Source organism: Haplochromis burtoni, unplaced genomic scaffold (assembly GCF_018398535.1).
Source record: "Haplochromis burtoni strain Fernald_Lab_line unplaced genomic scaffold, NCSU_Asbu1 Contig_446, whole genome shotgun sequence".
Taxonomy (NCBI): domain Eukaryota; kingdom Metazoa; phylum Chordata; class Actinopteri; order Cichliformes; family Cichlidae; genus Haplochromis; species Haplochromis burtoni.
In genome coordinates, this window is record NW_024582807.1 from 119,357 (window position 1) to 137,198 (window position 17,842).

The following is a 17,842-nucleotide window of genomic DNA, read 5'->3' on the forward strand; positions in this document are numbered from 1 at the left end:
AAGAGATGGAGTGTGAGCTCTTCCGTGTGTCAGGGCTCCCTTGGGTACCTGCAGTAACGTCTGTTTCTGCTGACAAAGCCCCTTTTGCACGTACACACACGCGCACGCACACACTCTGCACTCGTTGCTCACTCATTCTGCCCTCTCGTCTTTTTGAGCTGGTTGGTTATCGCATTTTTGGAGCAGATATAAAAAACTAGTTCATGCCACAAATCTCCGAATGCACCATAAGGCTGCTACAATGGTTCAGGACAGATGAAATCTTTTTTTTTTTCGGGGGGTGGGGTTTGATCTGACATCACCGATAAAAAGAATATAACACTGTATGACAGCTGCGCTGGCAACTTCCTGCTCGCACCTCAATCTAGAAATAGAGCAAAGATCGGCCTTGCTTCACCCTCATCAGTATGATACAAGGTCTTAATGTGATCTTTTTTTTTGTTAAGTACACTAGTGTATGTATTAGGATCATGAGGAAGGAAAACCCCTCATCAAACTACAGGAGGATCGGTTGACGGGGGTAGGTCACCTCGGGGCGCTGCGGCTGATTGGTCGGTCAGATCTGTCAGAGTGGATTTGGGGCTACTAAGTATTATAAGGCATTGCTGTGAGAGGCTAGTGCTGTTCACTGTATGTACTCTGTAAGTGGAAGAGTCTGTGCGTCTGTGTGTGTGTGTGTGTGTGTGTGTGTTAGGGTTTAATGTCGCCTAGACTTTTGCATTCCTTTTCCTCGTCTTCCTGGGAAGGCCTTAACTGTGTGCTTCTCCATTCAAACCTGGCAGTCTAGACTGCCATGAATAATGTAAGCAGTGCTCTTCCCAACCTTAAAGCCTTCTAATTGCCCTGTTTAAGGGCTGCATCAACAGCTATGCTTGGGATCATTAAAATTACACCCTGATAGCCGACTACATGAAGAGAGACATTTATTACGGCAGGGTTAAGGAAGGCTATTTGTCTGCTTTTCTCATGCTCAGTGCACAGAATCGTCCTTCTACACACTTTCTTTTTAACTGTCTGTCTGGCTACATTTTTCCTTGTCCTTTTCTTTCTCTCTTTTCTTTAACCCACTATATTTGTTTGTCATTTTTCTTTTCTTAAGCGTGTCGGTATTTACCCTTCAGTCTGTCAACTCTTCATTTCCTCACAATCTAACTCATCTTAATTTGGGCCTGGGGAGTAATGTGTCCCCATGACTTAACACAGAAAAGCTATTGCTGAACCCTAGACAAAGTCCTCGCGTAAAACTGAGAATATGGAAGCCAGAAAAGTGAAGATGGAGAATTTTAATGCTGTTTTGGTTTGTTATGTCGTGTAATTGCTGAGTGTTGATGGTGAAAGTCTGCTGTAATCAAAGCACTAGTGTGCTTAGAGAAACACACACTGTACAGATAGATGATGGGCCCTTAGCAGATGTGTGGAAACGTGGAAATGGAGCTGAGAATCTGGCGAGCTTTTTTCCAGGAGGAAGAGTGATTCACTTTCTTTTTATTCCACTTTAAACTGGCTCTAATGAAGGCTGACTGTGCTGTGTTTTTCTAGACATATGGAGAGAGTAAAAGCGTAGCTCGTTATAAAGAACTGTCATTGCTGCCTTGCCACCCCTTGCACCTTAAGCCGCAGTCTTCTGCAGGGTCTGTTTATTCAGCCACTGGATCACTGATTCAGTCTTTTCTCTCTTCCTCATTCCTCAGCTCTCTCCTTCCTAGTACTTTATATGCATGTATAATAGGAAATAGGTACATTTTCACCCCCTTTCAGTCGGTATCTGTGCGGCGCATTAGGTGCATGCTGTCTGCACTGTTGCAGAGGTCTGCAGCTGTGAAGTGAGCACACGTGGTGTTCTCCTTCAATGAGCACTGAAGCGCAGATTCCGACACAGGGAGCTGTAAGCACTATCAGCGTCTTAGATGGTGACTGATACTCTGGACGTGACTGTGCTGGGACTGTAAGCAGTTGGGCACGGCTGCTCAGCAATAATGTTATGATTGACCCAATCCATTCCCACAGTGTGTTTTGATTGGCTTTGGTACAAGAATCCCGTGTCTTGAGTTGAGATGGAGTGCAGGCTTGGCAGTAAGTGGGGAAATATTGCAGTACATACATCTTGATAAAATATGAAATTTCATCATAGCCTCATCTCTGACTCTCTGATGAGCTATACTTGGCTCCTCACAAACACAGCTTTTTAGTAGTGTAAGTGTGAAAGTGTAAGTGTGAAAGAGCAGATGAAAGGTCTTACAGGACCGTGTCACTGTAGACTCTGTGCGAAGACACTACTCATAAACACTGCACCCTGGTGGCAGTGTAGTGCGAGAGGCTAACGCTGACACCCAGCTGCTGTCAAGTTCTTCTTCTCCACTAGAAAACAACCCCCTTCATTTACACCCTTGAGCTTCGGTGCCAGATCAGATATGCATGGACTATATTTCGAACATTTGTTTTGACTCCTTGCCCTGACACTGCGGTCTCCTTTTCTGGTGCCTGTAGTTTGGATGTTGACTTTCTGGCCCCGGGCTCCTCAGACTCCTGCCCAGTAAGCAGGCCGTCAGTTAGATATGATTGTGATTCCACTGTTTGGAGTAGAAGTCTTAATTTCTAATTTGTCACAGTCTAAGGAAATCAAGAGCTGTGCACACACCTTGGGGTTGTGTGCATACATCAAATGAGCACGTGCTCAGTTTCCCGTGTAGAACAGCTTGACCTTGCATTTTAATATAGATTTGCAGTACCCACTATCTTAATAAGAGTTTAAGTGAGGACAGATGAGAGCAATAACTTATTGATGCACTTACCTTGTCAGTGTCGTCATGACAACACTGACCCCATTCAGTAGCAAGAAAGGTAGCCCAATTTCTCATAATATGATATGTGGAAGTATATTTTAATATGACATTTGCTAATAAGACACTAATGATTTTGACCTTCCCCTTTATCGGTGCAACTCTTTTGGTTTTTAAAAGCACACTAAGTCTTCCTCACAGGGCCCACTGTGTTTTCTGTTTCTAAATATGATCTGTTGATTTCTTACTTTTGACTGCAGTCAAAACAGCAGGACCTTAATTGCTACTTTGTCTTGTTTTGTTGGTTTTATTTAGAGGAACTTTGCTGGAAAGTGAAGAAGGGAAATGTTATGTTTACAGTACTTTCACATGGACCTTTTTTGAAAGAAATCTGCTTGATGATTGATTAATTTTCCTTTTTCTCATTCAGTGCTTTCATTGCTTCCTTTGCTTTTTCTGTTTCTCTAGACCCATTTAAAAGACGAACAACTAACAGTCTTGCCAACGAACAAAGAAGATGCAAAAAAGACCTTGGGAGGACTTTTAAAATGGCTGAGGCTAGATAGAAGCAGAGCTGCTTTGAACGGAGAAATGATCCATGTTTACCTGCATCCATGCGGCTCCAGGGCACCTTTTAATGATGCCTCATTTTGTCCTCTTGCATAACTTTTGGCCCACTCTGAAAAAGGTGCTCCATTTTGATTTACAACTTAGTCTGTCAATGTTCCTATGCCTCTGACCTCTCTGCTGCCATGCGGTTAGACCAATGAGGCTCCGAGAGCCTTTCGTTACGAGTCTGTGAGGTCTCCTCCCCACTCTATGGAGGCTGAGCCCAGCCATCCGGCTGATGGGGAGCGCTCTGGAAGGCAAGCGCAGCAGCATGTGACATCTGAATCTTCATTGGGCTCTTGTCCACCTCAGCAACCCCAGCAGCCTTCTAATCCTCGTCCTGTACACAGAGCCTTGGGCCGCCTACAAAACCGCCAACCCAAGCGCACTGACCTGCTTCGGTTACAGCAGCAGCAAGCAGTAGCATGGCAGCGTTCAGATACCCCAGGTCCCTCAGGAGGCAGCTTCTTCTCTACAAGCTCCTCGTCAACCTTATCCCTCCCCTCTACGTCCTCCACCCAGGGTGAGCATGCTCACGGCGTTCCAACTCACTCCAGTCAACAGGGCCTAGAAGGGGTTAGCTCACCTAGGAAAGGGGAGAAGAAACCACAAAAACCAGGGAAATATGTGTGCACTTACTGTGGCCGTCCATGTGCCAAGCCAAGCGTTCTTCAGAAACACATACGATCGCATACAGGAGAAAGACCCTACCCATGTGCGCCCTGTGGGTTTTCCTTTAAGACCAAGAGCAACTTATACAAACACCGCAAGTCCCATGCCCATCGTATTAAAGCGGGTCTGGCATCCAGTCGAGATGAGCCCAGTTTGAGTGGTGCAGAAGGCAGTGGCGCTGGAGAAGACCCTGAGGAACACACAGAGGGAGAAAGCACTGAGTCTGAGGACGAGACAGGCCAGCACAGAAAATCCTCTAAAGAGATGCTGGGGCAGCATAGGAAAGGAGGTAAGGAGCGCCTGAGAAGCTCAGAGGAGAGCCAGAGGCCTGAAGACTCCCACGCTGTCAAGCAAAGACTTGCACTGAGGCTTAGTGAGAGAAAACGTGGGCCCATGGCTTCTCCAGATGACCCACCCTCTTCCCTCTCCACATCATCTTCTTCTATTGGGCCTGGCAGTAAAGGCAGCACAGAGTCGGGCTACTTCTCCGGATCAGGCAGTACTGACATATGCCAAGTTAGCCCTCCTAGTTCCAGTGCCAAAACCTACGCAGAAATTATTTTAGGGAAATATGGAAGGCTGGGAGGGCAGCAGCGGAGTCCCCACCAGCAGCAGCCTCATCCCTCACATTCCTCATCCTCAGGAACCGAGGAGAAGAACATCTCCTTCGCCGTACCCAAAACCCAAGTAATAGAACACATTACCAAGCTCATCACTATCAATGAAGCAGTAGTAGACACGAGTGAGATTGACAGCGTTAAGCCTCGACGCTCCTCCCTGTCACGGAAGAGCAGCATGGAGTCACCCAAATTTACTGCCCCCAAAGACCCCTATGCCTTTGATCCCAAAGGAGAAGCCGCAGGCCCCAGTGGTTTGAGGCACATCCATAATCCTGACGCTGATCCACCGGGTACGCAGGACCAGTCAGCAGTGCCTCTGCTTAGAAGCCACTCAATGCCAATATCAACCAGCCAAGGAGAGCCCTTTGCCTCTGGCACCATGTCACCCAGAGGTTACCGCCTCTGCCAATCTTTTGATGAGCAGCAAGCAGTGGTCGCAGAGATGAGGATCGGCCATGCGCAGCGTATGCTCAAGCGCCAGCCTGCCATAGAGGTTCCCCTGGGAGCCGAGTCAATGTTGGAGGAGCCCAGTCCCCCCACATCCTCCTCCTCCTCAACAAGAGGCACCGAACTACCCAGACAGCCACAGCAACAACAACAACAGCAAAAGAGTCCCGCCGTGTTTGAATGTGGAACATGTGGGGCCCGCTTTCAAGAGAGTGAAGTCTTCGAGGCCCACAGAAGCATCTGCCCAGGGCAGGAGCAAGAGAGCAGGGATGCAAGCAAAGCGTGCAGTGGAGATCGCCCGCTGATGATGCACCATAAGTTTCGAGCGTTAGCCATGGCTGTGAGGAAGCGGAGGAAAGAGGAGAGTCTGGAGGAGGATCCTCCCAGTCCTGGATCTGTAGCTGTGTCCGGCAGCTCTGGAGGCCTCATTCCAGTACCACGCAGACCAGAGCAGAAGCAGGCTCTCTCAGGTTTGTCTCTCATACATATAAAATATGTTTTTTTTAGCTAAAATCATTATGTTAAGTTGCATAATCGATACAGCTATTCTCTTGAAGACCTTTTCTATGCCATTTTAGCATCTGAGACATGCAGATTATCATATACCTAAAAGTTAAAGCAGTGAATATCTAAAACTACATCACTGTCTTAACATAGTTAAACAGAAAGCGGGAAAAACTACTACCATGTAACCCGTAGCACTGTACAGTAGATGGGAATAGAATCCACAAAATGCTAAGTTGCATCACTCAAAAGCACAATACTGATGTCCTATAATGGGAGCTAATTTTCTACTGCTTGTGTCTAGGTGTTTCCTTACAGACTGAACCAAACCAACAGCAGCAGCAGGACAGGAAGGGTGTGTCTGTCATCCAACACACTAGCTCTTTTGAGAAGCAAGAGAGTATATCTATGGAAAGTCAAGATCCAGACCTCAGAGAGAGTCAGCAAACACAACCTGAGCCAAAACCATCACCCTCTACATCTCGCCTCATCCGCCAGCCAAATATTCAAGTGCCAGAGATACTTGTTACTGTGGAGCCCGATGCTGAAATGCCACCTGTGTCACCCCCGCTGACAGCATCCTCATCAAAGGTAAATGTACCTTTTTGAAATATGTTTTTTTTCTTGCTTGTTTACAGTCTTCATACAATGCATTTGTCCAAGTTAGCATCATTACCATTGACTTAAATACTAAATTTATAAAAAATGTATCTGTCCTAGGAGGCAGAGAGAGTAGAGGAGTTCCACTGGCCTCAACGAAGTCAGACATTGGCCCAGCTCCCTGCAGAGAAGCTGCCACCAAAGAAGAAAAGACTCAGGCTGGCAGAAGCTGCCCAGTCCTCTGGAGAGTCCAGCTTTGAGTCTATGTCTTTGCCTCGCAGCCCCAGTCAAGAAAGCAACATTTCAAACTTTTCTGTTTCTTTTGAGGATGTAGCACAATCAGAGCAAGCTGCCCGAGCTCCCAGTAGCCAAAGTTCCCAGATGTTGATGGTGCCATCTGCTTCTCACCAACACCACCAAAGCCACAAGGAGATGAGGCGCTCAGCCTCAGAGCAGGCCCCAGCTAGTCCACAACAAACGGAGCAGATCCCAGAGACCAGAAGTAAGTCCTTTGACTATGGATCCCTGTCTCCTCAGCAGTCTGCATCCTCCTGGAAGGAAAGGAGAAAGTGTCTTCTAGTGAAGCATGCTCCATTAGGGGAACCAGAACAGGAAGTAGGAGGCAGAACTAGTCAGCTGCCCAGAGCAGAGAGTCCGCAACCTGGTCCTTCCTACTCTAATCTTTCTCCTCTGTACTCCACTGGAGTAAGCTCCCAGTTTAGCCTCGATGCCACTGGAAAGGCTTTGCAGCTGTTACAGCCACAAATTTCTTTATCCTCTCAGGAGGTGCTTCCTTTGCACCCCAGAGGGCATCAAGCATTTCCCCCAGGGTCTTTGTCCCAGCTCCTCCCGGTCACCACAGCCATATCGGAAGTACTATCCACCCAAATCATTCAAAGAGCATTTCTACAGTCACACACAGAATCCCCGCCTGTACAGATACATCCAGCACAAATCCACATGGCTGAAAGGTTGGGAATACCCCTCCATCAGCTTCCTCCCCCTTTTCCTCGCCATTTTTCTTCCAGGAATACATCGAGCCAGGCCATGTACTTGCCCGTTCCTCCAAGATTTACCACACACATTTCTTCTCCTCAAACTACAGAAAGCAGACCCCCCATTTCTTCTGTGTCTTCTTCACTGACTCAGGAGTCCCTTGTGACAATCTCCTACCACCACCCGAGGCCGGTCATCGCCACATGCCTGGCACAGCTTGCACCAGTAGTGTCTCTCGTGGTGCCAGTACGCCTCCAGACTCATATACCTACATATGCCAGTGCAATGTATACCACACTTTCCCAGATTCTGGTTTCCACCCGCTCACAGGAACCAGTTTCTTGCACGGCTATGGTCATCATGGGCCAGGTGGAACGGGAGACACTGCAAAGGAGCTACTTGAAAGTCCCCTCTCCAGATGTTAAGAGCCTTCTTCCTCTGTCTCTGTCATCAGAGCTGGCCTCAGGATCTGGAGATGGATACGGTCCACTAGGGGCAGGAGGAAGTAAGCGCATGCTGTCCCCTGCAGCCAGTCTTGAGCTCAGCACAGAAGCCCAGCGTCACCAGAAAAGAGTTAAAGAGGAGGAAGAGGAGGAGGAAGAGGAGGAGGGCCACCATAAGGAAGAAGAGGAGGAGGGCCGTGTGGAACCAAAGGTAGTACAGGAAGAAGAAAGGAAGGCAACTGGGAAAAAGCTGGAAAAGGAAAAGAAGAAATCAGATACATTAGAAGTAACGAGTGTGGATGTGCATGGGCAGCCAGAAGACCAGCCAAGGAAAAATGACAGGGAAGAAAAGGTGGAAGAGAAGGAAACAAATGAGAAGAGCACCCAAAAAAAGGAAGCTGTGTCAGCTGTGGAGGTGGGCGCAAGCGCATCTTCGTTCCCCAGCCTCCACACTTCAACCTCAGTCAACTGGTGCTACCAGAAGTATGTTAAACCCAACCCATCCGCCCAGAGGGACCCCCGCACTTCAGTTTATTCAACCTGGAGCGTCAGCGCTCACAACCCCAACTTGCCAGGCATCAGCACAAAGGTCGCCCTGTCTCTGCTCTGCTCTAAACAGAAGCACACTTCTGAGATTTATACCATGGCTACGGCCCCTACTCCAGCCGAAGTCAAAGTGGCCCCTGAAAACAGCAGGACGCCGCATGTGTCAGAGGTAAACATAAACACAATAAACATACATTTCCACTTAAATGTTGACCATGTTTAATTTGCTTACATCAGAACATTTCACGGTCTGTTTTTCTCTTGAATACTTCTACATCTTAGAAGTCAAAGCTCTGCGGTCTTCATCTCTTTAGGTTGCTAGCATAGTAGCATACTAGCATAGTAGCATACTATGCTAGTATTTTCTAACATGGTCACCAATTGTGCCATTAGAAAAACATAATGATAAACAACTGGAATTATACTGAATCTTGCTTTAACAGCACTTAACATTTTATTATAAGTTGTTTTGAATTTTTTTTCCCATGTGTGTCTTGAGTGTAGGTACATGCCACCCCACCCAGCACCCTCACTGAAGTAAAGGAACAGCAGCAGCCTGAAAAGAAGGAAGAAAATAAAGAGATGCGAGAAGTGGAGAGACCATCCACCTCCAAGCAGAGCGAGCCTTCTCGGGTTTGCATCTTTGAAGGAGGGTAAGAATTGTTTAATTCTATAGTTTCAAAATATGGCAGCTCCTCATTACACTTCTTCATAAACCAATGCCCGCTGACTGCAAAACAGCCTATGGAGAGCTGACAAGAGTGCATGGAGAAAATACAATAACAGATGGGAGGCCACGAGTCCAGAGGGACTTCATTTGTACCTGTAGCCAAGCTTTTTCCTCTCACTGCTGGCACGAATGTCTGTGTTTTAGAGGTGTTAATTTGGAGAGCTAGCAGCGTCTGTGTGTGTATGTGTGGGTTTGTGTGTGTGAGAGGGCGGAAAAGGTTGTCTCCAACTTTGTGAGACTCTCATTAATATTTTTATGGCTATAAAAAGTCACACGGAGGCACAGTATGAAGCAGTCTGCAAGCAGTCAGAGTCACAGTCGAGGCTGTCATATTTGTCTACAGACCAGATCAGGGTAACACATAAATGCTTTCCACAAATGTCTGAGTGATTTTCCTCGAGCACCAAGTGCTTTATTCCCGAGGTTTGAGTATTCCGAGCTAAAGTTTCCCCATTAAATGTATCTGATTAAATCTTTATTTTATGATTTCCTCCTGTTTGTCCACTAAGCCTTTCATGGTTTGACTCGTTCCTTACACTCCTATTCAGCTTTCAGGTCCCCCCAGTCAGCCGATGACCGTCCCTCGGTCTAGATTTAAACTCAGAGGAGTCTGGGAATTTTCTGTGTTTGCCCCCAAACTGTGCAGTCAAATCTGCTCCCTCCACTGAGATTTTGAAAGCTAGATTTAAAACTTGTTTTTACGTAATGTCATTCGAGTCTGCCTACTTGCTCACTGTGTCTCCCGTGCCTTTTTTGACTGTGACTGCATGTTTAGCACCCACTATATCTCATATCTATGTACTTCTTATCTATTCCCCTGTTGTTTTCTGTACAGCACTTTGAAAAACGTGGGTTTTTTAAAATTTGAATTGAGTGGAAAAGAATAAAAGGAAGGTATACAATGTTGCCTTACGTGGATAATTTCCTATGATACTGGTATTCTTTTTGGTTTGATTTAGTTTTGGTAAATTTTCTATTTTTGAGTTTTTCTCTTCCAGAGTGTTAACACTTGGCACACCCTGCATTTCCTGCTTAGGTGCATGAATGTCAGGTGTAAAGAAGCTGTCCGTGTAACAGTAGATAAGGCACTGAACTTCAGGAAGTGCACTTTCATCCACAAAAAAACCCCAGAGGTGTTGCCCATTTCTCTCTGGCAGCTCTTCCAGTTTCACTTACCTGCACATTATTTTGTTTTCATTCCCTCCAAAGCCTCCTCTGTGTCCTTCCTGTCTCTCATCCCCGCTCCTTGATGTTCTCCTGCGTTTCCACCATGCATGCAAATGGTCACAGCTACTCAATCTTGAAGAGAACAGAATGCTTTTCATCCCGACTCATTATCCCTGTCTCCCTTTTGTCAAGACTTTGAAATCATAGCTGTGTGCCACTCATTTCATTCTAGAAAGCAGTCTTTTATGAATATGTATCATGCAGCTTTGTTTATGTTCCAGTGGCTTGCCAGATTTTATCTGCTTCCAGGCTTCTCTGGAGTTTAATAGTGCCACACTGTCATCTCAATAATAGATTTCAGGAAATGGGCAACAATAAATGCTTTTTACTAGTCGTGGTGAAAGTCTGGGGAAGTTTATGTGGGCAGCAGCTGAACTGATTCAGTGAAAAACATGATTGTTTTCTCTGGTGCAAATGGTTAACCATGCATGTTTTATTACACCCTGTAACACTTTACCCGTGCCACTCAGACAGACTGAGGACAAAAATATTAGTTTATTCTGTTTCTTTCTGGTCAAATGAGGATTAAATATGTTTTAATCATCTTTAGTAGCTCCTTTTGGTTAGAAGCATTATTCTTCCTAGCATCCAACAAGGCTTTCATAAAGCTAAAACATGATTTTTGACTGAATGTACGGAGAGATATGCTGCTGATTTAATGCTAGATAACTGAAGTGAAGTTCTCTTACTTTACTTTTTTTTCTTTTCGGATATGTGGGTGGATATTTTTAGCAGTAGCAAGAAATACATGCCAGGTAAACAGTAGCCAGCTCCTGAATGAACACAACACACTCTCACTGTTGAGGCTATTTTACAGTTGTGTAACAATTTGTTATGATTTGCCGTTACTGGTTCTGTTATACAACGGGGAACATTCACAGCCTGGTGTCTCGTAGATGTCGTGACATCCTGTAATTAGACACAGTCGGCACAGATTGGATATTTACAATTCAGAATGATTTGTGAGTTTCCCCATGAGTAGTGGATTTTTCATAGAGGACAATTCATTCAGATATAAGACCTCTGTGCCACGCCGTGTCTACAAATAGCCTTTTGGTAAACATGAAGTTTGTGCATAAACAATGTTTTTTATAGAGTAGACCTAAATGTGTTGCTTGATTTTTATATGTAGTATCTATTTTAGGTTGGTGGCCATAGCCAGGCTTCCCTTCCCTCTCTTTAGCCGCTGATGTTGTTGGCAGGGCCACCCGTTCAGAGCAGAATAGCTGCTATTCTTTGCACCAGGGTGTAGTGGAGGGACTCAGTGCTGAAGGGGTTTTGGTGGGGCTTCCCCAACCTGCACCATAAAGAAAGCCTTGTTTCTCAGTTTTGTGTGTGTGTCTGTGTTTGTGCATGTATCTGTGCTGCAATCACTAACTTCCACAGTTATCTTTGTTATTATCACTGAATTTGCTCACAGTGCAATGTGAAAGAAGAAAGAATGATGACTGCACTCTGCAGTAATCCTCCAAGTATCTTTGAGTGCATATTTTGGGCTTTGGGGTTTGCAGCTTTCATTATCACCTTCTGGGCTCCTAGCAGCTGTTTTCAGGGTTTAACTGAAAACTAGCTGGCGAACATAATGCTCTGTCTCTCAGATAAATCAAGAAATATGTGTATGTGTGTCTGGCTGTCTTATCTCATCCTATCTCGTCAAACATTCATCAGATCCACTTTAAACTTGGCAGGTGCACTGACAAGGACACGAGTAAGTGCAGTGCCAAATTTGAGGTTATCTGGATGAGCGGGTCTCATATTTTGTCTGCGGTTTTCTATTACCTTTGTTTTCCTCAGGTGCTGAATGGGTTGTCATTGTGAATACATTCGTTGCCCTGTTGCAATCTCAAGGCCCATACCGCAAAGCTAAAACATCACAACTAAGTGCCAAATCGACTTTAAAAGGTTAAAAAATACACAGTCTGAAGTTTTTATGTTTTATAAGTGTTAATGAACAACGATCAAAGCTGAATTATATTGACATAAAAATAAAAAAAGCTTTTTAAAATCACGCAGGAAGGAAAAACACACAAACTGAACGCTGAGCAGAAGGTTTGAAGATGGGTATTTCTTGCTGTGAGGCCACAGTCGTACTCCGGGTACTCCCACACTTCAACGACATGCAGTTAGTGGGGTTAGGTTAACTGCTGATTCTAATCTAACCCTTCTCATTCTAATATTTTTGCTAATAATTGTTTTCTGTTATGCTTTCACACCCTGCTTAGCGGACCTTTGTATATATTGTAGAAATGCCTGAACATTTGGACACAGTTTCAGAAAAAATGGCTCTCATCACTGATTACTTAGTCCCCAGTTGTTATGTAATGGCAAATAGTAAATGAATTGGTTCTTATATAGCGCTTTATGCAATATGCCTCATTCACTCATTCATTTCTTCCATGCTTAAGTGTTTTCTGTCTGTCAGAGTGTGACTGTCGAAGCAAACATCTAAACAAGTCGACTTCCTGTTTGATTATTTTGCATCTGCCTCGGTTGGTTCTGGTCTCAAGTTCACTTTATGAGTATTTATTAGCAGTAACACACACACACTCATTCATTGAATGTATGCTTATAGTGGTGCTGTTTTCAGTACAGAAATAACCGGTCTTGTCGCTTTCACATCAAGCGACACATTCAGGGACTGCACCAGTTTAGAAGATAAAGAGGAAAATGTTTTTTCGAGATGAGACAGAGACATAAAATCAGAAAGAGGAGGTATTACTGGACTTAAATATTATGTTGCCCTGCATCTGCTCACCATAACCGTGATAAATTTGCAAATGGGGTAATGTGAATGTTGTGCTTACAGCTTGTTCCGGTTTTCCTCAAGTGACCTAAAATCTAATAAATGCAGCCTTAAAGTTGCTGTCTCTGATCTCTTACCTGTCTGTTTCTCATAGGTATAAGTCCAATGAGGAGTATGTTTACGTGAGAGGTCGCGGCAGGGGAAAGTACATATGCGGAGAGTGCGGCATCCGCTGCAAGAAGCCAAGCATGCTGAAAAAGCACATCAAAACGCACACCGATGTCCGTCCATACATTTGCAAACACTGCAACTTTGCCTTCAAAACCAAAGGTGAATGGAAAATTTGGGTTCTGTTTATTAAAACGTGATGAGCTCTTTGGTCCTAAATGTAAAAATGCTGTTTTTGCCCAGTGATCACATTATTGGCTGTGCTGCTAAAATGATCATCTCATTTGTCTTAAACTCTCTTTTTTTTTTCTCTTCCCAGGAAACCTTACAAAACACATGAAGTCAAAGGCTCATGGGAAAAAATGCCAGGCAATGGGTGTATCTGAGTCATCATTGGATGAGCCGGAGAGCGAGGAAACAGGTACTTCAGGTGGTGGGGATGAATCTCACATACTTGCCTTCCCCCTGTGGAGAAATCTTGGTACACAGCTGGATGAACTCCTGCCTGTGAAGAATAGTAGCTGTTCAGCACTGACAGCTTATGCAACACGATGTTCTATTCTCCTCCCTCTGGCCTTGCATAAGAAATTTGAAAAAGTATAAGATAAATAAATGAAGAATACAGAACATGCCACAGCATCCTGATGTTGTTGCAACAGTCTGGCTGCTGTAACCTGTCCTTAAGGATGAGTTCTTGGTATATAACGAAACAAAGCTGAGCCCTTTTGCCACAGCTGACACCTCCCCGTCAAAGCTGGAAAAAAGCCTCAAAGCCTTCACGATCTCCTCCCTAACCTTCCTCTGCAACCCCTCCTCTCTCTCGCTGTCTCTTTCTTGCCAACAGACTACACTCATCACAGCCAAGGATGCGCCATTTAAACTGTCTTTCCATTCACAAGGCTGCTGAGATAGTTTGTGAATAGAGGCATGGCGCTTTTCAATTAAATTCCTTTTCATTCTCAGTCTATTTATAAAGTGCGTTTGAAGGGTGCCGGGTTTGGTTTGTCCTTTGCTTTGACTGTCCTCACGCTTTGTGCTTGTTCCTGTAAATCGCTGTTTTGTGACTTTTGTGTGAGGATTTATTGCACGACTTTGCGCATCCAGTAAATGAGATTTTAGGGCCCATGGTGTTGGCATGAATAGATATCTAAAGTCTGCGTGTTTTTCTGTGTCTGCACAAACAGCAGGGAGTGAAGAGCGTGTGTGCGGCTCGGAGGAACAGGAGGAGCATCAGTTTTCTGACGTGGAGGAGTCAGATGACGACGAAGACAACGACGACGACGATGACGAAGAAGAGGAAGAGGAGTCCACGTCCCACGAGGACCCACCGTCCTCTGTATCGTCTGACACCCACCCATCAACAGGGGGGCGTTCAAGCTCCAGCAGGCACTCTAAGCAAGGCACTCCTGACCCCGAGCCTCCGGGTCCCATTCCCTGCACCAGTCAGGAGCCCTCCCCACGTGGAGTTTGGCCCGGCAGAAGAGCCGCCTCGCCGGGGAGCAGGAGAGCAGTGTTCTCCCGGCGAGGCTGGAAAGCATCTCCAAGAGCCTTCTCCCCAAGCAGTGAGAGCTGTTCCCCCAGCCGCAGCCTCTCCCCCCGCCTGGAGTATTCGTCACCCATCCAGAGCCTCTCTCCGAGGACAGAGCTCCCCTCACCCAGCCGACATGTCTCACCTTCCCCCGAACGAGGACCTTCTCCCATCAGACCCCTTTCTCCTCTCCTTCCCCTTTCACCCAGCTGCTACCGATCGTCACAGGTTCCAACGCCTCCCTCGCCCCTGGGGATGCAGCACAGAACCCCTGGGTACTTACCGTGGGAGAACCCTGGTACATCAGGTAGTCACATGAGAGTGGTAAGTCTATTTTCTAATTAGTTCATAGACGAGTCACAGATATGTGGCTGCACTTTTAACCAGAGAAACATTAAGCAATCCATATGTCTTCTCTACACTGTCTCTCAAAAAGCTCTCAGGGTACAGGACTTTGTGTACTAGAGGAGCAGGCTCATGAGCTAGCAATAACATAGTCTTTGCTCCACCTACAGGAGAAAAGCAGAACAGCAGGAGAAGGGCCAACATGGTCAGACACCAGCTTGTTTCCACCTGCTTTTCGCATTTCCACTTGTGAGGGTTATCCTGGCCTCCAGACAACAGACAACATCTTCAGCCATCTTCCCATGCACTCCCAGCAAGCCAAGGTCCCTTATTCGATGATCCCAATAGGAGGGATCCAAATTGTACAGGCAAGACCAAGGTCCCACGCTACTACCCCGACGTCCCCAACATCACCCCCAATGGAGGGGCCATCACTGGCCAGGTTTGAAACATACTGGGGCGGGACCCCCAGGACTCAAGGGCTTAGGACTCCTGGAGACCACTGGTCAGAGCACCAGACAGCAGGAACCAGCCAGTCAGGGCAGCAAGGTCTTAGCACAGCACTAACATTTTCCAAACCAGAGTTGGAGGCCACAGACTCAAAGCAATATGGCAGCTCTCACAGCTCCGTCCACACCCACGGGTCCTCTACTGAGACCACTGAGCACTGCGCCAGTGACGACCGTTCAAGAGCACCCCCTAGTCTAACACCCCCGGTAGCCTCGAGTGTCATCGGACAACAGCCAGAGAGGGAGGAACGAACATCTGGTAGTGATATGGTGGCGGGAGGAGCTAAAGGAGACTCCGCCACAAGAGACCAGAGAACTTGACAGCGTCTACACTTCGATGCATCGTGTATCCCATTTTGCTTTATTGTTTGCTACACTAGTCTGTTTTGTTTGTTTGTTTGTTTTTTTGTAATTGCTTTGGGTTTTATATACATTTTCAATACTATTGTTCATTTAAATGTTTGTTTTGGCAATATTCAGGTTTGTTATAAAGATGCACTTTTTTTCTTTATGAAAACAATGTTTGTGCATATATATATGTGTGTATATGTATATGTATATATACATATATATATGGTAATAATGTAAATACAACCCTGTTTCCAAAGGAAGCTGGTACACTTTGACACTTAGTAAAATGTACGGTAAAATAAAAACAGAATACAGTGATTTGCAAATGATTTAAATCTCACATTAAACTGAAAATTGGTGACAATATAACAAATGTTGAAAGTAGAAACATTAATTTTTTGAATTGTATATGCACATTTTTAAGTTGAAGTCATGTTAAGCACCATCTTTAAAGAACTTCGGGACAGCAGCACAACCCTTTAAAACACCAAGTGTTGTGGAAAGGAGGGCACCGCGTTCTATAACTCTGAGAGCACCTTTTTTTCTTAGTTTTGCTTTAAACACAATTTTAATACTCAGAACATTTTGGGATCATTTTGCTATATTTATTTCTACATTTCTTAAGAAAAATATTTTCAGCAGTCTGAGTGAGAGGCGGGCAGCGCTGGCACCTGGATGGAGCCTCGGTGCCTTCATGGTCATATGCAGAATGTATATCACCATGCCTAAAAAAAGACAATCCACATAGCAGCACATGCTGATCCTAAACCTGATTTAGCACAAGCCAGATGTATATGTCTTTAGCCTGCAGGACACAGCATCCATGATTTACAGAAGAATTTAAAGAAGTTTTTGAGTATTCGAACCATAGCACCAGTTTTTCACGTCATGGTTGCCTGTCTGTGTGTTGATTTCTTTTATCTAGCATAACAAAAACCACAGTAAGAATATAAAGTAATAAAAGTTTTGCTATTCTCATATTAGGGTACAAAACGTGCACATTTAACTGCACTCTGTTTTTATGCACATTTTTATCCAGGTCCTGACTTTGTTGGAAACAGGGCTGTCAATGTGAAAGGAATAGAAATACATTTGTAAATGACCAAAATCGTTCATCAAAAAGAATTCCATTTTTGTTTGTCCAGTATTACTGAAAATTGTAGTTACTTGTGCCTTTTATGTCCAGGTTTGTGTTTTTGAGATGTATAGTAAAGAGAAGGCTGTGAAATTTTATATCAGCTTTTTTAAAAATGTTCTTCTGGAGGGTTAATACTTTGTCCCTTGATTGTTTCTTTTGTAAAGGCCATTGCTTTAATGCCAGGATAACTAAGAGTTGTATCGCAGACGTGCTGAAGGGGCAGCAGAAATGTGTCAAAGGAAATGCACTGAAGTTCTATTTTTATTACAAGAGATTTTAGACTAGAATATATGTCTGTACAGGGAAGAGTGCTTCTTATTTATTATTCTTTGATGATAATTATTATTGTTTCAAGGTTTTTTGTTTTTTGGGGTTTTTTTTAAACTTTTTGTTATTGGGGGGGGAAAGAAACTTTTTATTACATCTGTGTGTCTTTTTCATGATGTTCTTGTATCTTGAACTGGTGACAAAAAGTTAAGACGCCGAGTCGTCGGCTGGTACCAGAAGATCAAGTGCCCTGCGGATTTCACACAGCTAAATTTCTAGTCATTAAAGAAATAAAAACAAAAAATGCACCAGACTCTGAGGTCGTGACTTTCTTCTTTTTGGCCTTAGCGGAACATTTTGAACAGAACAGTTTGTCAAGTTTAGGACAAATTGTTTTCACACATTTGATGATTTCTTAACATTATCAGCATTGGCTTCAGTTGAAAAGCAGACAAAACATTAAAATCATATGATAAATATCTACTGTTGCCAAAGTGCTTACTCAGAGGGGGTCATATGATTGTCTGGGATTTTAGCTTTGTACTATTGTAGGGTCTTTACCTTACAATACAAAAGCGCCTTGAGGTGACTGTTGTTGTCATTTGGTGCTATATAAATA

The 17,842-nt window shown here is 44.7% G+C and overlaps 1 protein-coding gene across 5 annotated transcripts in view; it reads left to right on the plus strand.

Annotated features, from left to right (window-relative positions):
- The window catches only part of LOC102289871 (transcription factor HIVEP3), a 38,318-nt gene extending 20,787 nt beyond the window's left edge, over positions 1 to 17,531 (plus strand). For all 5 annotated transcript variants that reach the window (XM_042213496.1, XM_014341006.2, XM_014341007.2 and 2 more), the window contains 8 exons: positions 3,249 to 5,598; positions 5,937 to 6,223; positions 6,353 to 8,386; positions 8,722 to 8,870; positions 13,072 to 13,247; positions 13,405 to 13,506; positions 14,270 to 14,937; positions 15,129 to 17,531. In XM_042213496.1, coding sequence (XP_042069430.1) covers positions 3,600 to 5,598; positions 5,937 to 6,223; positions 6,353 to 8,386; positions 8,722 to 8,870; positions 13,072 to 13,247; positions 13,405 to 13,506; positions 14,270 to 14,937; positions 15,129 to 15,788 — 6,075 coding nt within the window. In that variant the 5' untranslated portion in view covers positions 3,249 to 3,599 and the 3' untranslated portion in view covers positions 15,789 to 17,531. The remainder of the gene's footprint in view (positions 1 to 3,248; positions 5,599 to 5,936; positions 6,224 to 6,352; positions 8,387 to 8,721; positions 8,871 to 13,071; positions 13,248 to 13,404; positions 13,507 to 14,269; positions 14,938 to 15,128) is intronic.
- Positions 17,532 to 17,842: the final 311 nt, after the last annotated feature.